At 40.7% G+C, this 22,150-nt stretch overlaps 1 protein-coding gene across 1 annotated transcript in view; it reads left to right on the top strand.

Moving 5' to 3' along the window:
• The first annotated feature begins 419 nt into the window (after positions 1-419).
• tmie (transmembrane inner ear) overlaps positions 420-22,150 on the top strand; it is a 57,771-nt gene continuing 36,040 nt past the window's right edge. The window contains exons 1-3 of the mRNA XM_072246988.1: positions 420-476; positions 6,230-6,344; positions 19,059-19,208. Of these exons, the coding sequence (XP_072103089.1) occupies positions 420-476; positions 6,230-6,344; positions 19,059-19,208 (322 nt within the window). The remainder of the gene's footprint in view (positions 477-6,229; positions 6,345-19,058; positions 19,209-22,150) is intronic.

Genomic DNA, 22,150 nt, shown 5'->3' on the forward strand with positions numbered 1-22,150 from the left:
GTCTCCCCACTGAAGAAGTAACAGCTGTTTTGGTTAGGAAGCATTTTGTAGGGGAGCCAAATGTTCTCTGTGCAGCCCAACATTCCTCCCCTCAGCCAGTGTTGCCAACAACAGATTTAAGGATCAGTTTCTCACCGGGTTATCTCAATGCATGTGCTACTGCTGTGTTCACCCAGGTAGAACTGTAACCACTCTAAAATTGTTTTGGAGTCAAGAACATAATGGACACAATAAAAAGTATTAGAAATATTGCCCCTCTGTCCTTCTGTGAACCGTTAAGTGACTGAAGGCTGTTGGCTATGGAGAGCCTGCTAAGATTGTTCATAATCAGGAAAACTTGTTTGCTACAGACATTAAGACTCATTCTTTTGCACATTAAAACTGAAGAAGATTAAACCGACTGGATGGAATGTAGAATGATGGCATTCTCTGTGCATTGGTCACTCTTGGAGTGCACTACTGCAGTCCAGGAACAAGTAAGTCCTTGCAACACAAATTCCCCATTGGAAGAACTTTTGCATTTGTTCAGAATCAGAATCAGGTTTAATAACACTAACATATGTTGTGAAATATATAATATTTAAATATGTAAATATGCAAACATAAATATCTACCTGTGTATCCTCGGCTGTTAACTCCCAGCTATAATTTTCGTTCAGCCACAACTCAGTGATGCCCACAGCATCATACCTGCCTATCTCTAAGGGTGATAAATGTCAGTTACTTTATTCCGTATACGGCATGCATTCAGTCCTGTATCCTTCACCTTTTTCAATTTTGTCCCCATTACACTTCAAGTAATCCCACTGACTGCAATTTTGCCCTAATATCTACCTATCCCTCCTGATGGAATCCCTACACACTGCCTCTGCTTCTAAACCCACAGCCCTGTCCTCAGCCACAAGGGTACTCTGTACTGGCTGCCAATTTCCCTTCCCTCTCCTGACAGTCACCTATTTACCTGCCTCCTGCATCTTAGGGGTGACTACCTCCCTGTAGCTCCTGTCTGTAACTTCCTCAGTTTCCCATATGAACCAAAGGTCACTCAGCTTCATCTCCAGTTCCTTAACACCATTAGCCCATAAGACCATGAGATAGAGGCGCAGAATTAGGCCATTTGGCCCATTGAGTCTGCTCCACCATTTCATCGTGGCTGATCCAATTTTCCTCTCAGCCTCAGCCTCTTGCCTTCTCCCTATATCCCTTCATGCCCTGGCCAATCAAGAATCTACTAACCTCTGCCTCAAATATATATAAAGACTTGGCCTCCACAGCTGCCTGTGGCAAAGAATTCCACAGATTCACCACTCCGTGGATAAAGAAATTCCTCCTCATCTCCGTTCTAAAAGGATGCCCTCTATTCTGAGACTGTGTCCTCTGCTCTGAGATTCTACCACCATAGAGAACGTCCTCTCCACATCCACTCTATCAGGGCCTTTCATCATTTGATGAGTTTCAATGAGATCACCCTGGACGTCCTACCTTCTGTCTTCTCCCTTCGAGTAGAAGATTACAAAAAAGCCTGAAAGAGAATACCACCAGACTCAAAGACAGCTTCTATCCTGCTGTTACAAGACTATTGAAAGGACATCTTGTACAATTAGATGGACCCTTGACCTCACATTCTACCTTGTACCTTATTGTCTTCCTACTGTGCACTTCTTCTGTATAACTGTAACATTGTATTCTGCATTCTGGTTTTGCTTTGTACCACTTCGATGTACTGACGTTGTGAAATGATCCGTCTGGATGACATACACAACTTCCGTCTATGTGACACTAATAAATCAATTCCTAATCGTCATTGAGCAGAACGAAGCTGTTCACCCTGCAGAGTACAGGCCAGCTTCATGCAGAGAAATCCCATCAGTCCTAAAACATTCTCTCGCACATGCTCATTTTGGTTCTTTTGCCACTTCCAAGGATAATTTAAAGGATGATTTCCAGCGGCCAGTCAACATAGCAGCATGTCTTTGGATTGTGGAGGAAACCTATATGGTCTCACGGTGAATGTATAAAATCCAGAGGTCAGAATTGAACGCAGGTCCCTGGAGCCGTGAGGTAGTAGCACTAATGACTGATCCCCTCCGAAGAATCTTCTGGTGTGATCATGCAGTAATCTGGTGAGAAGACCTTGGTTAAGCTCCAATGCTGCAAGAGAAATTTCAACTGCGTACTGTATGACAGACAATGTCACTGTTATACACCCACTGTCCCCCATGTGTACACATGTCATGCAGGTGAAAGCATCGAATTATCAGTTATGTGCACTAGGAATTTTGATTTTACTCTTCACTTGGCCGGGGAACAGAAAAATGTCCAACCTAGTCAAGTTTCAAGTCCCACGTCCCGATATTATTGAAATAGCACTCATTAAATCAATAGTTATAGAGATATACCATGCAAACAGCTCCTTCAGCACGCCAGATCGCCACCATCCATCAAGCATCCAGTCAGACTAATTATGCACTAATCACATTTTATCCTCCTCATGTTTCTATCGACTTTATATAGATTCTATCACTCACCTACAGTACGTGCATCTGGGGCCATTTATAGTGACCAATTAACCAACCAGCTGACGTGTCTTTAGGATGTGTGCTGACACGAGAGCACTTGGAGGAAACCCTGGCAACCACATACAGAGAGACTGTGAAGAACTGGAGAGCAGGAGTGAACTTGTGTCACTGGAACTGTAAAGCAGCAACTCTACTGGCTAAGCACTGTTGTTAGAGGAAACTTCAATAGTTAAATACAAAATAGAGGAAGGACTTGTAACCAAGTAGAAGGCAAACTAATTGAAAGAACCAGAACAATAATTTCACCATTTCTTAAGTGTTCTAGTTCAGACTATGCCCAGCAATAACTGGCTGAGAGCATCTTAATTATACACCACACTCTCGAGTTGGCAGTTCTATCATACATTTCTTGTATTTAGATTGTTTTCTTCTATTGAAAATTTAAACATTTATTATTTATTATTAGTTAACATTTATACTTTTCCAAATATGTTATTATATATTATCACATGCAATGATTGTCAAATTGTCTCACTTTGATAGCATGTGTAATTATCCACAACAACTTGTGCATTTTTCATGAAAAGCAGAGGAGCATGCTAAAAGCAAAAGTGACTAAAGGAACACCAGGGAGGGAAAAACTAATCACAGGGATAAAAGAGCAGTCAAAAAGAGCAGGCAAGAAGAACAAGCAGAAAGGGAAAATAGCTACATAAGAGAGGTATATTTAGCAAGTCTGTGCCCAGATTTTACAGTTCATAGTCAATGGCTTGCAGATAAAAGTCCTTTTGTTGATCGCAGCCATGGATATCAAAAAGCATAATGTTGCATCTCACTTCCAACAACCTTCCTGTGAGAATGGAGCTGATCTTCGGAATGACAGTTCAACCTCCATTCTGTGTACTGCAGAACCAGGTTTATCTTGATTTCAGTAGTGAAGTTCATATGTTGGATGAGTTTGTGTGTGCTCAGAGGCTAAGCTTCAAGGCATCATCTACTTGTTCATAAAGCAGACAAGAGGATAGAGCTTGCACACAATATTCACCAAGACCAAAGGCCTCTACCGACATCACTTCTTTGTGCATCATTTTTTTCCCAATACTAAAGATTCATGTCAAAACAATGAAAGATGTGGACCACCTCTCAACAAAGACAGACCATAAGATATAGGAGCAGAATTAGGCCATTTGGCCTATCGAGTCTGCTCCACCATTTAATTATGGCTGATCCAATTTTCCTCTCAGCCCCAATCTCCTGCCTTCTCCCTATATCCCTTCGTGCCCTGACCAGTCAAGAATCTATCAACCTCTGCTTTAAATATACATATACATATAAATAGATTGGCCCCCATATCTCCCTATAGCAAAGAATTCCACAGATTCACCATTTTCTGGCTAAAGAAATTCCTCCTCATCGCTGTTCTAAAAGGATGCCCTTCTATTCTGAAGCTGTGTCCTCTGGTCTTAGACTCTCCCATTATGGGAAACATCCTCTCCACATCCACTCTATCACCATTTGATAGGTTTCAATGAGATCACCCCTCATTCTTCTGAATTCCAGCGAATAAAGACCCAGAGACATCAAACGTCGTTCATATGACAAGCCATACAACCCTAGAATCAACCTCCTTTGAACCCTCTCCAGTTTCAGCACATCCTTTCTAAGATAAGGGGCCCAAAACTGCTCACAATACTCCAAGTGAGACCGCACCAGTGCTTTATAAAGTCTCATCATTACATCCTTGCTTTTATGGACTAGTCCTCTTGAAAAGAATGCTAACATTGAATTTGCCTTCCTCACTAAAGACTCAACCTACAAATTAACCTTTAGGGAATCCTGCACAAGAACTCACAAGTCCCTTTGCACCTCAGTCTTTTATGTATTTTCTCTCCATTTAGAAAAAAGTCAACCCTTTCATTTCTTCTACCAAAGTGCATGACCATACACTTCCCAACACCATATTCCATCTGTCGTTTATTGCCCATTCTCCTAACTGTCAAAATCCTTCTGTAGCCTCTCTACTTCCTATAAAAATCTACAGACATAAGTGATTTTTTAAAAAATGATGCCATTCATGTGCAAACATATCTTTTGTCCATTTGAGGGAAAGGGATTTGAAGATCAAGACCTCAGACCTAACAGTAAGTCCACTCTCAAGAGTGATCCCTGCCCTCTTATATCATTCTGAAACTTGGACTACCTACTGCAAGCACATCAAGGCACTGGGAAAAAAACACCAGTGATACCTCCACAAAAGCCTCCCAAGTGCACTGAAGGGATAAACAAACCAACATAAGCCAAGCCAGCACCCACATAATTGAGGTCCTCGTTATTCACAAGCTTGCATGCCTGACAGCAGACTCTTGAAACAAGAGACTCAAGACTGGGATAACCACAATACCCTTGCCGCCTCTTGTGTTTCAATGGATGGCACTCACAAATAACTCCCTGATCCCAGTGTCCATAAGATCCTACCACTGAGTGAAGCTCCTTTCCTCTAGTTTGTGGATATATAACAACAGAATAATCTGTATGTTGGTGTTACTAAACGTACAGATCAGAAGCATGTGCTGTAACCATTCCCACCTTTGCAGGTTTTCATCACAACTTATGGCACCAACATCCTTGTTTCCTTCTAGTTTTCTTACAACCTATTTACGTTCTTTCTGCTTATGTTTCTATAGTGGTCTTTTGTTTCTTCAAATTTCCTTTGGATCTCAGTGAAGAAGCCCTCTCCCACAATAGCCATGTAAGGTTACAAAGAAGCATTTATCCGCTTGATGAAAATTAATAATCTGGACACATGCACATAAGGCAGCATTTTGCAATCTGCTAACAACGCAAAAGACAGAATACATCACAGCGAAGAAGATAACAGTTAAGTTACACAAACCTATGAAATGGTTAGGGTGCAATCTGAAAACTTAATACGGAGAAGTGACACATTTTGGTTAGAAGAATGAAGAAGGGAGAATTGAATTGGGAGGACAATTTCAATTTGGGTGCGGTAGCAGGGTGTACGTGCACTAATCTTTGTATATGGAAAGTTGGGCCAAAAAGGTGTTTCAAAACCATTTAATAATAACGGAGGAAATGAGTACTAAAGCAAACTTTTGCCAGCTCTTTGTAAATGATGTGTTAGACCTCAGTTAAAGCAGGAGAGACTTGTTCATATGGTACTGAGGGTACTGAGGATGAAAGGCTTCAGCTATGGGGAGAGAGCGCAAAAGCTAGGACTGTTTCCCTCAGAATAAAAATTAAAATTAAACTTCGTACAGTTATTCAGAATTCTGAATGGTTTCAAAATGAAGTAAATAATGAACAAGTAATTTCAGTGGTAGAATGCAAACTACAATATACAGATTTAAGGACCATTGCATTAAAGGAGTGGGTAATGGAAAGAATTGTAGCAGTGAGATTTTACATTTTCACTCTAGAAAGCATTGCTTTAAAGGGTAGCTGTCAAGAAGTATGGAAGTTAATGGGTAAGTTCATTTGTGATGTAGATCAGCCCCTCAATTAATAGTATGCAGAATCCATCCAATGGGTTGTACTGTAGATTCATATTTCCACATCCATTCCCACGTTGCTGTAAAGTTGACATTGTTTCCTGCTAAGTGAATGCATTTACAGGCCTTCTACATTTCGTAGTGAAAAATGAATGTATTTAAAACTGCATAGTTACCAGTGATATTCTTCATCTTTCCTAGTCTACTACAATTCCTCCAAAAAAGCCAGACCCTGTGACATCAGAGACCGTGGTTTTCTGGGGCCTGCGACTTTGGCAAGTGGTCGGTGTCTTCTCCATATTCATCTTGGCCGTGAGTAAGTCAGTGCAACAAATCAGTATGTGTAATTCCAGATATGGCCAGTGCTATGGTTTTCCTGTTTTCCTTTTATCTGTTAGTAAATTTGCTGTATCCCAGAACCTCAAACCCATTGACATATTTAAAAGAGGGGTGTGGGATCCTGGTGATTGTGTAGTCCAGAGGTTCTTTGCAAGTTGAGAATGAGACATAAAACATGTTGCTTATGGCCATTTTATTAACTGTTAAAAGAACAAAGAAAAAACTGAGAGAACAAAGAAAAGAAAAAAAGGAAAAAGGCAGCCGTGGGTATCTGATACTCAGGCCAGAGATAACCAAATTCCAGTGATAATCATTAACCTATAAAATAGCCAGATTTAAGCGGTGTGACATCTACTACAGAAAACTAAAAAAACTAAAAACTTCAAAAATACAGAAGCAACTGCACTGTAATTGCTGAAAAACTCACTGAACAATTACATGTGTGTGTGTATATGTATAGGTGATTATATAAAAATACAAACGTAGCAAGGATAAACTACAAAGACAATATAAGAAAAATAACAATTGTACACCCTAATGCAGCATTCTCCCCTTTGATTCTAAATCACACACTTAGAATCATTGCATCTGTAAATTAAGAGGCAGTAGAGATCGCAGTAAGTATGTAAACTATAAACCAAATAACACTCTAAATTATGAAAACAAAGGGGACTGATTTATAGAATTATGTCATTATTATATAGATGTCTTAATGAGTAAGTACATTTACGGGAGTTTGAGCAGCTTTATTAATGATGGCCCTTATACAAATAATTAATATGTAAATTATGATAAAGCACCTCAGGGCAAATATTATAACTCATAATATTGAGTAAACTCAGCTTCCTAAATTTAATTTGATCCAGTCAAAGAAATTCTATCATTGCAGTCTATTTCTTGCACTCTTGTCTATGGCCATTTGGCAAAATCAGCGTAACTGTAACATCCACACTTCAATAATACACTGAACTTTATTTATTAATTTTTTTTGTGTTTACACTTTTTGACGTTGATTGTTGTCAGTCTTTGTGTGCAATTTTTCATGATTGTGTTGTAGTTCTTTGTTTTTTACTGTGAATGTCTGCAAGAAAATGAATCTCAAGGTAGTATATGGTGACATATACGTACTTTAATAATAAATTTACTTTGGACTTGAACTTTGAACTTTGTAACAAATTAAAATACATTCATTGTCGCACCCGTGCCCAACATAACCCTTTCCACTTATCACTCTTTCACCTTTTCACACCCGGAACTGACAGCATTTTCTATTGTCTTCTTTGCCTCCCCAAAGATGAAAGGCTTCTGTTGAGTTTGGGAATATGAGGTTCAGTTTTAACAGGAATCTGTGAATTTGTTTGGGGCTGTAGAAATTCATAGCGCCAGTCTGTGGGGGAGTAAGTGGTGTCCCAGGCAACATTTATCTCTTATCTGACACTCATTTCCCTGGACAAAATTACACAACTTTAATTTCCCACTACAACCTCAAAATTTCTTCATTATCTGTGGGACGTTTTGGGATGTCTTGCAGTCATAAAAAGTGCACAAATTCTGTGGCTTCATTCCAATTATATATCTAGACAAGGTAAATTATTACTAATGGAAATATGCCTTCAATTTATAACTTTACAAGTTGACCCTAGTCCTTTTCTTATGTAAAACATTTTATTCTACAAACGAAACTAATTCACGATCACTTGACATTTTCTGAGAACAAGTTCTAAAACAGCTTATGAGTTAATTTTTGGTGTGCTATTTAAACACCTTGCTGTCATGTTAATTTTTATGGTGGCGTATATCTTACTTCACATTATGACATCAGCAGAGTGGACATAATGTAGCTCAGACAGGTTCATTGAATCGAAGGATGTGGTGTACTGACTGTTGATAATAATTCCTCTTGTACTTTTCCCATGTTAAGTATTTGATAGCATAGACTAAAGAATGTTTTATTTTGTACCGAACCAATTCTGAAACTAAATAATGGCTGTTGATGTGTTCAAAGTTCAAAGTTCAAAGTTCAAAATAAATTTATTATCAAGGTATGTATATGCCACTGTACACTACCCTGAGATTCATTTTCTTGCAGGCATTCACAGTAAAATAAAGAAATACAGTAGTTTCAATGAAAAACTATGTGCAAAGACTGACAGACAATCAATGTGCAAAAGAAGACAAATGTACAAATGCAAGTTTGAGGTAAGTGAAGCTATCCACACTGGTTCAGGAACCTAATAGTTGAAGCGTTGAACCAGGTTAGGTTCCTGAACTTGGTGGTGTGGAATCTAAAGCTCCTGACGTCCTTCCGGATGGCAGCAGCAAGATGACCTGGATGGTGGTGGCCGTTGACGATAGATGCTGCTTTCTTGTGGCAGTACTCCTTGTAGATGTGATCAGTAGTGAGTGGGGAATTTCCTGATGGACTTCACTGTAACCACTACTTTTTGTGGGCTTTTCCATATTAGGCCATGATGCAACCACTACACATCTAGAGAAGTTTGTCGACGTTTCAGATTACACGCCAAATCTGCGCAAACATCTAAGATATTAGGGACACTGCCATGCCTTCTTTGTAATGACATTTACATTATGATCCCAGGAGAGATTCTCCAAAATGATCATGCCAAGGAATTTAACGTTACGGAGTCTCACCATCTCTGAACCCCTAATGAGATCTGGCTCGTGGACCTCTGGTTTCTTCCTCCTACAATCAATAATCAGCTCTTTGGTTTTGCTGATGGTGAGTGAGAAGTTGTTGTGGCACCATTCAATTAGATTTTCAAAATGACGATTTGTCACCACCTCTGATCCAGCCTACAACAGTACTAATGTGAAAGGCTAATTCAATGTCGCCTTATTTTTGTTTATGCCTTGAGGATGGGTGGTTAATTGGAAGCATAGGGAAAGACAAACATTGCAGGAGGCCATTCTCTATGTGACCTGGAGTAATGATTAGACAGCGTACTCCTCAGGAGAACTAATGGAAGGCATCCCCTCCTTTTCTGGCTCCTAATTACTGAAGTTTTGTAGGCGTAGATTTTTTTGGGTTTCTGTTGAAACCGAATCTTTGAAAATTCAGCACAATTTGATAGATTGTCATTCTGACTTACTGATCAGCCCTGACGCCAGTATGTCCCACTGGAAACATAATTGCTTTGGAAATAAATTACATTTGGCATCTCCCTACTCTGGCAGAGACTGGTTGAGAGAAAGCAGGCGGTGCCCTGGGCTCTCATCACGAACATGAGTCTTTGAATTAGACTAGATCTTGTCGAGGTGGTAGGATATCGAAGTGAAGCTCAAACATGCGGTGACAGATATCACTCCACAGCACAGCATTAAGAATGATTACAGCAGGAATGTAAGAGGACAACTCATACTGCTTCCCCATCTACAGTTAAGCTCAGGGACAGGCTGGCAGCATGCTCCCTGGAAGATCTCTTATCAGTATTCCCAGGATAGCTAGATCACTAACTTGTTACAAACAAAATTTATGGTTTCCTTTCTCTGTTATGACAACAGAGCCTTAAACTTTGAAGTAAAATTGGTCTGTGTGACAGACTGTACTTCATTCAAACTTCATTGCCACTGGTATACTGTGTGTAATTGGGATTGAGGTCCTTCGGCAGCTGTACAGGGCCCTGGTGAGACCACACCTGGAATACCGTGTGCAGTTTTGGTCTCCAAATTTGAGGAAGGACATTCTTGCTATTGAGGGAGTGCAGCGTAGGTTCACAAGGTTAATTCCCAGGATGGCGGGTCTGTCATATGTCGAAAGATTGGAGCGACTAGGCTGGTATACTCTGGAATTTAGAAGGCTGAGAGGGGATCTTATTGAAACATATAAGATCATTAAGGGATTGGACACGCTGGAGAAAGGAAGCATGTTCCCGCTGATGGGTGAGTCCAGAACCAGAGGCCACAGTTTAAGAATAAGGGGTAGGCCATTTAGAACAGAGTTGAGGAAAAACTTTTTCACCCAGAGATTGATGGATGTATGGAATGCTCTGCCCCAGAAGGCTGTGGAGGCCAAGTCTCTGGATGCTTTCAAGAAAGAGATGGATAGAGCTCTTAAAGATAGCGGAATCAAAGGTTATGGGGATAAGGCAGGAACTGGATACTGATTGCGAATGATCAGCCATGATCACAGTGAACGGTGGTGCTGGCTCGAAGGGCCGAATGGCCTACTCCTGCACCTATTGTCTATTGTCTATTGAGTTGTGTTTTACCCCATTTGAACCTGTTCTACCCTAAATTGGATACTGGCATTTTAATACTACTTGCTCATCTTTTTCATTGATACCCTCAGATAATAAAATCTAATAACCTTGTCCTTGAATACATCTACAGAAGCACCTATCCTTCTCTTGAAGCAGAATTGCAGAATTTTGGGTTTCTGCTAACATTTGTGGGTTAGGGCATTAGTTTGTGGGCAGTGGGAAAATAATCCCTCTTGTGTTTATCGGTCTCATTACTGGAGGTTCAGTGTTGCTGGACCTTGACATTTTGAACTGGCCCATGCCTTCATTAACCTAGTCCAACTCCACTTATTCATTGCACACAAAATGCTGGAGGAACTCAGCAGGCCAGGCAGCTATCTATGGAAAAAATAAACAGTCGATGCTCACTTATTCATTATTTATATTATCAAGAGTGGGAGAGGGTGAGGGCTAGATTCCCTGATTTCTCCCTGAGATTTTGGCTTGGAGGCCTAAGTCTCACTTTTAAATGTCTCCTGTTTTGTGTTTCATTGGAGAAGATGCTTTTTTTTCTATATCTACCCCATCAAATTCTTTAATTATTTAAGAGCCTGAATCAAATAATTCACCTTAAGTACCCGAGAGCATTTAAGCCAATTTAGGAAAAATATCATCATAATTTATGCTTTCCGTAAAAAGCAAGTTAGTTTATATTGTGCAGAATATGGAACAAGAGATGGATAGGACAAAAGAAATACGTGCAACGGAGTGAGGCCAGGTCAAACAGGTTATCAGGTGATTTCACTTGTTTGTGTCCGTTATCTTTTGCTGATGCTGTAGCTGGGGACATGTCCAGCAGATCAGGCTGTATTGATGGAGGGAGTAAAACTGAGCTAAAATTACAGAAGGAAAACTCGTAACAGAAAAGGCCATTCCTGATACCCCCAGAGAAAGTGAGCTACTTAATGTTAGAGCATTGATCTTGAGTTCAGAAGGCTGCAATGTGCCCCAATGTAATTTGCGATGCTGATCTTCAAGTTTGTGTTACACTACGCAGTGTTTAAGTGTCTTTTTGTCAGGATTATTCTCCATGCTTACTGTCCTCATTTGTTTCCCACTGCTCCTGCCAGTACAAGTCTACTGACACACATTGTAGCCAGGGAAGCTTTTAATACCCAAGAGAAACACAGGTGCTCTTTCTCTCTTGAATGAAGTTTGGAATTCCTTGGTCAATAATGTTGACTTGCAACCCTCATTTGAAATTGTAATAGCCTGGTAGCGTAGTGGTTAACACAATCAGTATAAAGTATCAGTGATCAGGGTTCAATTCCTGTCGCTGCCTGTAAGCAATTTGTATGTTCTCCCTGTGACTGTGTGGGATTCCTCCGGTTGCTACAGTGTCCTCCCATGTTCTAAAGACGTACACTTCAGGTTAGTGAGCTGTGGGCCAAGCTATGTTGGTGCCAGAAGTGAGGCAACACCTGTTTTGATGTTTCAATATACATGTGACAAATAAAGTTAATCTTATCTTTAAGGTTTAAAGATTTTCTTCAAACCAGGATTGTTTTTCAGGGCCAAAATATGTTGGTTTTAGTGTCAACCCTTGTGGTCCATTGCACTATATTTAGAGGTAGCATGTGAGGAAAATCTCTGCTGTCAGTTAGTATTACATCTGATATTCTCTAGATTATTGAACACGGATGCATACTTTTTTACATACTAACATCCTGCATGCCCATTGACACCTGGTGTACTTGTGTATGGCACTCACATGCAAATATATCAAAGCGAAGCAGCATTGTCATGTTGTTCCTAGAAACAAGCAGTGTCATACAATAACATCGTCGTCACAGAAGTGGATGCTTTCACTTTGTAAGCTCAATGATCACTGATTGACTTTAACTTTACCCAAACAGATTTCAAAAATGCTAATTTACTAGATTTTTCATGCGGCTAGTGTAGATACTAGAAGAGCCCTTGTTATGATATGGTGCTCTGATTCTAACGCATTAAGACTATTGGACGAAGAAAACTGCTGTAATTCTCTGCCAACAGCCTGAAGACCGGAGATCCCATCAGAATTCAACTTTAGTTTACAATTCATACCCTTTCTAGTCCTCCTAAATCTGTTCCAGTCAGAAAGATGAAAGAGGAATCTATATCACTGGGATGATGACAGAAAAGGCACTTCTTCTGGTGGAAGGAAAGGATCCAATGGTAGAATTAGAACTAGGTCACTCAAGAGTGAACTGAGGAAATGGGGCTTCCATGCAAAGGCAAGTGAAAATCTGGAACCACTCTCCATGTCAGCTGTCAGCTTAAGAACATTGGAAATTCAAGGTTAAGTCTGCTTTAAGATGGAATAAACTTAAACTTAAAAGTTTGGCTATGTATAATAATTAGCAGATTGTTACAAAAGTAAGAAAGCAGATGAAAAGCTGCAAAGTGGTGTTCTGCTAAATGGAATAGAGAAGACATCTCCAAAAGAAAAACGAGGCCCATTCCCAACAGGATTGTTAATGCTGGAGCACTTCAAACCTGTTCTTGATTTATTTGTTTTCATTCAGTTCTTCGACTGTAGCCAAAGGTATGATGTCAACATAAATTGAAATCAGCGTAGGGAAATTAGGTTCTTATTTTGGGAAGTCAGTGATTCATGGGAATCACTGGGAACTAGGTTCCATCTGTAAGCCTCTGAAAAACTACCTCAAGCTGGATGTCAGAATCCTGGAAGAGCCACATGTGGAGAGTTTTTACTTAGTACCAACTTGCTCTCCTTCAATCAGTTTTATTGTTCTGGGAATGGAGTCAGGCATTGAATGTTATTGCTTGATCCAATCGTCCTAACTCAGGATGAGATCCAGTCTTCATAATGAAAACCTCACTTCACAATTCCAATCGCTACTGGTGAAAGAAGTGACCACACCTGATATAATTCTGTGTCAATTATGCCACTGATAGACAAACTGCCTTTGAGCTAATCAATGATAATGGATGGGCAAACACACTGTACTCATATGCTTCAAAGCATCAGCTGTAACAGAAGCAAAGTACTTCTATGTCTTTAAGTAAGCTGGGTGCAGTTTTTCGCTGTCATTCAGTTGTTTGTAAGAGAAAGAAGACTCATTGTGTAAATGTTTTCAGTAGTAATTATGATGTAACATTAAACTCCATACTGGATAGTGAAAGATCAAAGGGAGCATTAAAAATGCAAGTGCCAACCCTTCCAGAAGAGGTCTGCTGATCTTTTTTATGGAAGCAAATGTCTGCATTGCCTGACTGTAGATACGATCCTTATTAATAGATTTATCTCAAAATTCAACAGGGAAATAAGAGTTTAATATCTTATCAAAAATGCCACTTCTGTTGTCACATAATTCCATGACTGCTCTATTAATATTTCACAGTGGGTCTGAGTCAGCAATCTAATCGCTGATTTACATCTATTTTGTCACTGGACAAAACAGGATTTTAAGTCAGTGTCAGAGAGCGCCACAGCACAGAAACAGGTCCTTTGGCTCATCCAGTCCATGCCAAATGATTGTTATGCCTAGTCTTATCAAAATTCTAAGTTCTAAAGTCCAAGGTAAAATAATATTATCAAAATACTTACATGTCGCCACATAGAATCCCGAGATTCTTTCTCTGTGGGTATACTTAGCAAATCTATAAAACAGTAACTGTGAACAGGATCAATGGACAGCAAACTGTGTCAGTGCGGATATAAATAAATAACGAGCATGAAATAACAAGATAAAAGAGTCCTTAAATGAGTGTAGTTATCGCCTTTTGTTCAAGAGCCTGATGGTTGAGAGGTAGCAACTGTCCTTGAACCTGGTGGTGCAATTCCTGAGGCACTTGTACCTCCTATCAGATGGCAGCAGCAAGAAAAGAGCATGGCCTGGGTGGTGAGGATCTTTGATGATGGATGCTGCTTTTCTATGCAGATTTGCTCAATGGTTGGGAGGGTTTTACCTATGATGTCCTGGATGAATCCACTGTCTCTTGTAGGATTTCCCGCTCAAAGGTATTGGTGTTTCCAACCCAGGCTGCAATGCAGCCGGTCATCATATTTCCACCACACATCTATAGAGGTTTGCCAAGGTTGCAAATGACATGCCAAACCTCCGCGGACTACTGAGGAGGTGGAGGTGCTGTCGTTCTCTCTTCGCAATTATATTTATATGATGGGTCCAGGACAGGTCCTCTGAGATAATACCACACAGGAATTTAAAGTGATTCCACACCTGAACTATAGCTCTCCATACCTCTCCCACCCATGTACAGTACATATCCAAATTTCTTTTAAATGTTGAAATTGAACCCTCATCCATCACTTCCCCTGGTAGCTCCTTCCATACTCTCACCATCCTCTGGGCGAAGACATTCCTCCTGAGGTTTCCCTTAAACATTTCACCTTTCACGCTTAACATATGACCTCTAGTTCAAGTCACACCAGACCTCAGTTGAAAAAGCCTACTTACATGTGTTCTGTCTACATCCCTCATAGTTTTGTATACCTCTATCTAATCTCCACTCATTCTCCTACACTCCATGGAATAAAGAACTAACCTATTCGACCTTTACCTATAACTCAGGTCCTCAAGTCCTGACAATATACTTGTAAATTTTATCTGCACTCTCAATCTTATTGATAACTGTCCTGTAGGTAGGTATCCAGAACTGCGCACAGAACTCCAAATGAGTTCAACTCTTATATTGATCTTACCCACACTTGGCAATCACTGAGCATTTAGTATATCTTGCAATTGCTCTAAATGATACAAAATCAATAGGGTGAACTGGGCGAAGAGATCCGATATCTGAGAAAACAGAAGAACAGCAGTCAGCTAAATTCATGAGTGTGGCTGAACAGTTTGCAAAGCTGGGAAAGACATTAATGGAATGAGCTTGTGTTCAAGAGTTAATGATAATCACATTGCAGCACTTCTTTGCATCTACGGTGTTTGCCAACATGTTCCTATGTGATTCCTACGTATTTTCATGTGAGGCAATTTTACACTTTCATCCTAGGACAGGAAACAAAGATAAAGGAAAATAAAAATTGCACAAAAAGTCATGATGATCAGACATTGGAGCAGAATTAGGCCATTTGGCCCATTGAGTCTGCTCCACCAATCCATCATGGCTGATTTATTATCCCTGTCAACCCCATTCTCCTGCCTTCTCTCCATAACCTTTGATGCCCTGATTAATCAAGAACTTATCAAACTCCACCTTAAATATACCCAATGATTTAGCCTCCACAGACATTTACAGCAATGAATTCCACAGATTCACTACTCTCAGGCTAAAGAAGTTCCTCCTCACCTCTATCCTAAAGGAACATTTGCACTGCCCCTGAGAAACACTGTCTCATTCTGCCCTGCAGAGCTGATGTATGGTTAGAATGACAATAAAGTTTTTTGAATCTTGAATCTTTGAACCTTGAACAGCCTTCTACTCAGAGGCTGTGTCCTCTGGCCTTAAACTCCAAAACTATAGAAAACATTCTCTTCATATCCACTCTATGTAGGACTTTCAATATTCAATAGATTTCGAAGCAATTCCCTCCTCATTCTTTTAAACATCAGTGAATACAGGCCAGAACCCTCAAGCACTCCCTATACATTAACCCTTTCATTCCTGGGATAATTCTCGTGAACCTCCTCTGCATCCACTCCAATGTCAACACATCCTTTCTTTGAGAAGGAGCCCAAAACTGATCACAATGCTCCAAGTGCAGTCTGACCAATGCCTTATAAAGCCCTAGCATTACATCCTTGGTCTTATATTCTAGTCCTCTTGAAACGAATGCCAACATTGCCTGACAAATCTGTTTGATTACTTTGAGGAAATAACATGCAGGATAGACAAAGGAGAGTCAGTGGATGTTGCCATCCTTATCATTGACTGAACCAGCATGTTAACCTTTAGGGAATCATGCACTAAGACTCCCAAGTCCCTTTGCACCTATAATTTCTGAATTTTCTGCCCATTTAGAAAAATAGTCTACACCTTTATTCCTTCTACCAAAGTGTATGACCATACACTTCCCTACCTTGCCACTTCTTTACCAATTCTCCTAAGCTGATGAAGTCCTTTTGCAGTCTCCCTGCTTCTTCAACACTACCTGTCCCTCTACCTACATTTGTATCATCTGGAAACTTAGCCACAAAGCCAGCAATTCTGTCTTTCAAATATAAATATAACATATAAAGAAGTGGTCCCAATACCAACCCCCACGAAACACCGCTAGTCACCGGCAGCCAACCAGAAAAGCCACCCTGTATTCCCACTCTTTGCCTCCTGCAAGGCAGTTGATTCTCTGTCCCTGCTGGTACCTTTTCTGTAAACCATGGACTCTTGCCTTGTTCAGCAGCCTCATGTGCAGCACCTTATCAAAGGCCTTCTGAAAATCCAAGTAAACAACAGCCACTTTCTCTCCTTTGTCTATCCCGCTTGTTATTTCTTCAATGTTGAGCTGACTTAGGCCTATTTTATCATGTGCCTCCACGTATCCCAAAGCCTCATCGTTAATAATCTTCCAAACCATTGAAGTCAGTCTAACTGACCCACAATTTCCTGTCTTTGGCCTCCCACCATTCTTAAAGAGTTTGCAATTTTCCAGTCTTCTGGAACCATTGCAGTATCTAGTAATTCTTGAAAGATCATAACTAATGCCTCCACAATCTCTTCAGCAACCTCTTTCAGAACCCTGGGGTGTAGCCCATCTGGTCCAGGTGACCAGATTGTTCCTGATTTTGCTAGCATAAGTTACAGATGATGCAGAGGCAAAAGTGGTATTTGCTATCATCCAGACTAAACCCTATAATAATCTGCATATCTGGGACATTGGTGGTGCCAGAGTAGCAGATTATGTGAATGATTTGATCTCATTTCTGTTAATCCCCGACAACTATGTGTTCCTCAGGGGTCAGTATTGGGTCCACTGCTTTTCACATTGTTTGTCAATGGTTTAGATCATTGAAATTGATGACTTTGTGGCAAAGTTTGTGGATGAAACGAAAACAGGTGGAGGTGTAGGTAGTACTGAGGAAACAATGCAATTGTAGCAGGACTTAGACAAATTGGAAAAATAGGCAAAAAAGTGGCAGATGGAATACAGTGTTGGGAAATGTATGCTAAAGCATTTTGGTAAAAGGAATAATAGCGCAGATTATTATCGAAATGAGGAGAAAATTCAAACATCAGAGGTGCAAAGGACTTAGGAGTCCTCGTGCAAGACTCCCAAACAGGTTAATTCACAGGTTGAGTCTGTGGTAAAGAAGGCAAAAGCAATGTTGGTATTTATTTCAAGGGGAATAAAATATAAAAACAAGGAGATAATGTTGAGGCTTTATAAGACACTAGTTAGGCTGCACTGTCAACAGTTTTCGGCTCCTTATCTCAGAAAGGATGTGTTGTCATTGGAGAAAGTCCAGAGGAGATTCACGAGGATGATTCCGGAAATTAAGGAGCTAACATATGAGGAGCGTTTGGCAGGTTTGGGCCTGTACTCACTGGAATTTAGAAGAATGAGGGAGGATCTCATTGAAACCTACTGAATGTTAAAAAGACTAGATAAGGTGGATGTGGAGAGGATGTTTCCTCTGGTGGATGTATCCAGTACTAGAGGGTACAGCCTCAAAATTGAGGGGCAATCTTTTGGAATAGAGAATTTTTTTAGCCAACGAGTGGTGAATCTGTGGAATGCTCTGCCACAGACTGCGGTGAAGGCCAAGTCTATGGGTATACTTAAAGCGGAAGTTGATAGATTCCTGATTGATCGGGGCATTCAAGGGATATGGTGAGAGGGCAGGTGTATGGGGTTGAATGGGATCAGCCATGATGAAGTGGCAGAGCGGACTTGATGGGCTGAATGGCCTAATTCTGCTCCTATGTCTTATGGTCTGATGCTCTAACTATTAACTCATTTTTTAAAGATATTAGGTAGTATTCTAATATATTTTCCAGTGAATTGGGAAATTTTAAAGGAACTGGAGCCATGGCAAGTGACAAAGGAACATGGGAACCAGAGCCCTAGTTAATGGCAATGGAGCACGTGGACCATGTGCTGGTGAATGGAAGGAAGATGAGAATCAAGTCCCTGGTATCTGGCACCAAACTGGGCACCTGGCAATTGGAAAGGATTGCAGAAACCAGTATCCTAGGAAGAGGAAAGGGAGCATCACAAACATGAGCCAGATTTCAAACTACAGGGAATTGGAGAGCAGATTATTAAAGTAACTGGTCTGTGATGTAAAGAAGACCCTAAAGGTACAAATAGTACTGGTGGATTTTTGCCAACCACTTGGGAATGCAATGAGGACCTCTAGTCCAATGAAGGGTCATCTTAGATTTCATGCTTATGTCTAGATAAGGGCTTGGCTTGATGCATTTATGACACAAGGCCAAATACTGCAACCATTCAATAACCAGCAAGCTTCTTTATTCAAAAAAAGTCTTGAGATCTTTCTATTTCTTTTCAGTAATCGTTCTATGTTGCATCTTCAAGTGTCGGATACCTAGGACAAAGAAGGAAATTGAAGCCCGTTATGCCCAGCGCCAGGCTGCAAAGAAGTATGCCAACACTTTGGATAATGTCCCTCCACTAAATGAGCTGACAGAGATGCCGGGAGGTGAGCTAACTATTCACAATCCACAAAACTCAAATCGCTATGTCTTTTCAATTAATGTTTGAGTGCAAGGTCTTTGATAGTTAGAGCATCAACTGCTCATCACCAGCAGTTTATGAAAATTAAGTGTAAATTTGGATAATATGAAATATTTTAATTAAAGAAACAAAACAGTGCAAGGCAAAAAAGAATAGTCGATGCCAAATATATATAAGAGAAAGTAGAAAATGGAGCACAGAGGATTTATATCGGTAAATCTTTGAAAGAGACAGGACATGATCAGATTTTGCTTAATAAAACAAATGGGATTCTGAGAGTCATAAGTAAAGGCATAAAGCCTATAATCAGGGAGGTAATGTCTGGTTAAGTCACAGCTAGAATATTGTGACCAATTTTTTTCTGCTCAGGAAAGTTCTGAAGGTCCTGAAGTTGGTGCATAAAATATTGTCTGGAACTATTCAAGGGATAAAGGGTTTCAGCTGTGAGATTAGACTTGAAATAAACTGGATTGTTTTCTTTGGATTAATAAAGACTGAGAACTGCTCAGGTGAGGAAAACAGAGAAGGAAGCCATTCCTATTAGTGGATGGTTAAAGACCCATTGTTGAAAGCCAAAAAGAAAGCTTGGGAAAAAGATAGAAAGGGAATTTCTTTGCATTCATTTTTATTTTCCAAAACATAATACTGCAGGCAAGGCCAATATTCATTGTTTATACCAATTTGCTCTTGAGAATCTGACCTTCACTCCATCTGCTACAATAGGCGGGATTTCTTGGTGGCCACCTATATAATTCCCATTCCTATTCCAACATATTGGTCCACGGCCTCTTCCACTGTCATGAAGAAGCCACTCTCAGGTTGACGGAGCAACACCTCATATTTTATCTGAGTAGCCTCCAATCTGGTGGCATGAACATCAATTTCTCTGACTTCTGGTAATTTCTCCTTCTTCAGCCTTCTCTATTTTCCATTCCCCATTAACGTTCCCCCCTTACCCTTCTCCACACCTTCCCCTCCCCTCTCTCTGGTGGCCCTTCCTCCTTCCCTTTCTCCCATGGTCCTATCAGATTCTTTCTTCTTCAGCCCTTTACCTCTTCCACCTATCATGTCCCAGCTTCTCACTTCATCACCCCCCCTCCAACCCCACCAGCCCACCTTTCCGCTCAGCTGGTCTAACCTATCACCTGCCAGCCTGTACTCCTTCTCCTCCCCCACATCTTCTTATTTGAGCTTCTGCCCCCTTTCTTTCCAGGCCTGATGAATGAACTCAACCTGAAACTTTGACTGTTTATTCCCTTCCATAGATACAGCTTGACCTGCTGAGTTCCCCCAGCAATTTGAATGTGTTGCTCTGGTTTTCCAGCATCTGAAGACTCTCTTCTGCTTATGCTCTCTTAACCTGATGCAATCCTTCTGGTGAAGTTACTACCAAATTGCCATTGAGTCCAGAATTTTGGTTTTTAGACCCAGTGACATTGATTGAATCACAGCAGACAGCACCTCCAAGACAAGAGGGGATGTTGCTTGAGGGGAACCTGCAGTCTATGTGCCTGTTGCCTCTGTCATTCCTGGTGTTAAAGACTGCAAATTTCGGCATTGTCCTGGTACCTTAGATGGAAATGATGTGGATGGCAGCAGCGATGTACCAGTGGTAGGACAAATGAATAGTCTAAGCCGTACCATCACTGAGTATGGGGATGTTCTTAGACTCTCCTTTTCACATTAGTTAATTCATTTTACATCAGCACTTACAGAGCTTTTCTCTGATCTCTTGGTTTAGTTTTATCAATTGCTTGTTCTGTTTGCTCTTCAGCACACAGAGTCATGTGCTGCAGCTTCACCAGGCTGGCACCTCATATTTAAGTAGGATTAATATTGTTCCAAGCAGCGTCTCATTGAACCAAGAATGATTCCTTGGCTTACTTACAGGAGTTATGAGTCAAAGATGTGTACTGATGCTGCTGCAAAAAGTCAAGAGCACCTCCTAGGTGCCTATTTCTAGCAGTCAGATACGTTCTGAGTCTTTCCCATTTAGCACAATTGTAGTTCCACACAACATGATGATGTCCTTGGTAAGAAGATAGGACTTTGCTCCTACAAGGACCACGTGGTCATCGTTGCTTCCTCAGCTACCAGGGACAGTGCATCCGCCGCAGGTAGGCTGGTTAGCAGAAGGTCAGGTAAGACAATCCCAGGTGTTGGTTGGCTCACTAGCTGTCAAAGACCCAGTTAGATGGGGCGGCACGGTGGTGTAGCAGTTAGCGCAACAATTCACAGCAGCCAGCTGTAGGATCAGGGTTTAATTCCAGCCGGTTTCAGCAAGGAGCTTGCATGTTCTCCCTGTGACTGTCAGGGTTCCTCCGGGTAGTCCCGTTTCCTTCCACATTCTAAAGATGTAAGGTTAGGCTTAATAATTTGTGAGCATGCTACATTGCCACACAGAAGCGTGGCGACACTTGCGAGCCGTCCAGTACAGTGCTCACTGACTTGATGTGACTCAGATGACACATTTCACTGTATGTTCTGATGTACATCTGACAAATAAAGCTAATCTTGTTTTCTTTAAAATCTTCTAGACGGTCATGCTTTTCAACTTTCAGTTCAGTCAGTAGAATGCTACCAAGCCATTCTTGGTAAGCTCCTCTAGACAAAGTACATGCTTTGGACTGGCTATTCCAGAGCTTACTGCAAATGTTTTGTCAAGGTGATTGATCGGCTGAGAGAGAATGATAGGTAGTAATTCAGGGAAAGTTTCCTTGACATATTTGACCTGCTGCCATGAGACTTCATGAGCTCTGCCAGCAATGACAAAGGCTCACAAAATTACTCCCTCTCACCTGCTTTCTACTGTGCTGAGTCTTGCTTATAGACGGTGGGGAAGAAGTTTGGCAGATTGATTGTAAGCTATGATTCTGTGTATACAACTCTATCTGAATGCTGCCTGGC

The sequence above is a fragment of the Mobula birostris genome, chromosome 1 (assembly GCF_030028105.1).
Source record: "Mobula birostris isolate sMobBir1 chromosome 1, sMobBir1.hap1, whole genome shotgun sequence".
NCBI classification, from domain to species: Eukaryota; Metazoa; Chordata; class Chondrichthyes; order Myliobatiformes; family Myliobatidae; genus Mobula; species Mobula birostris.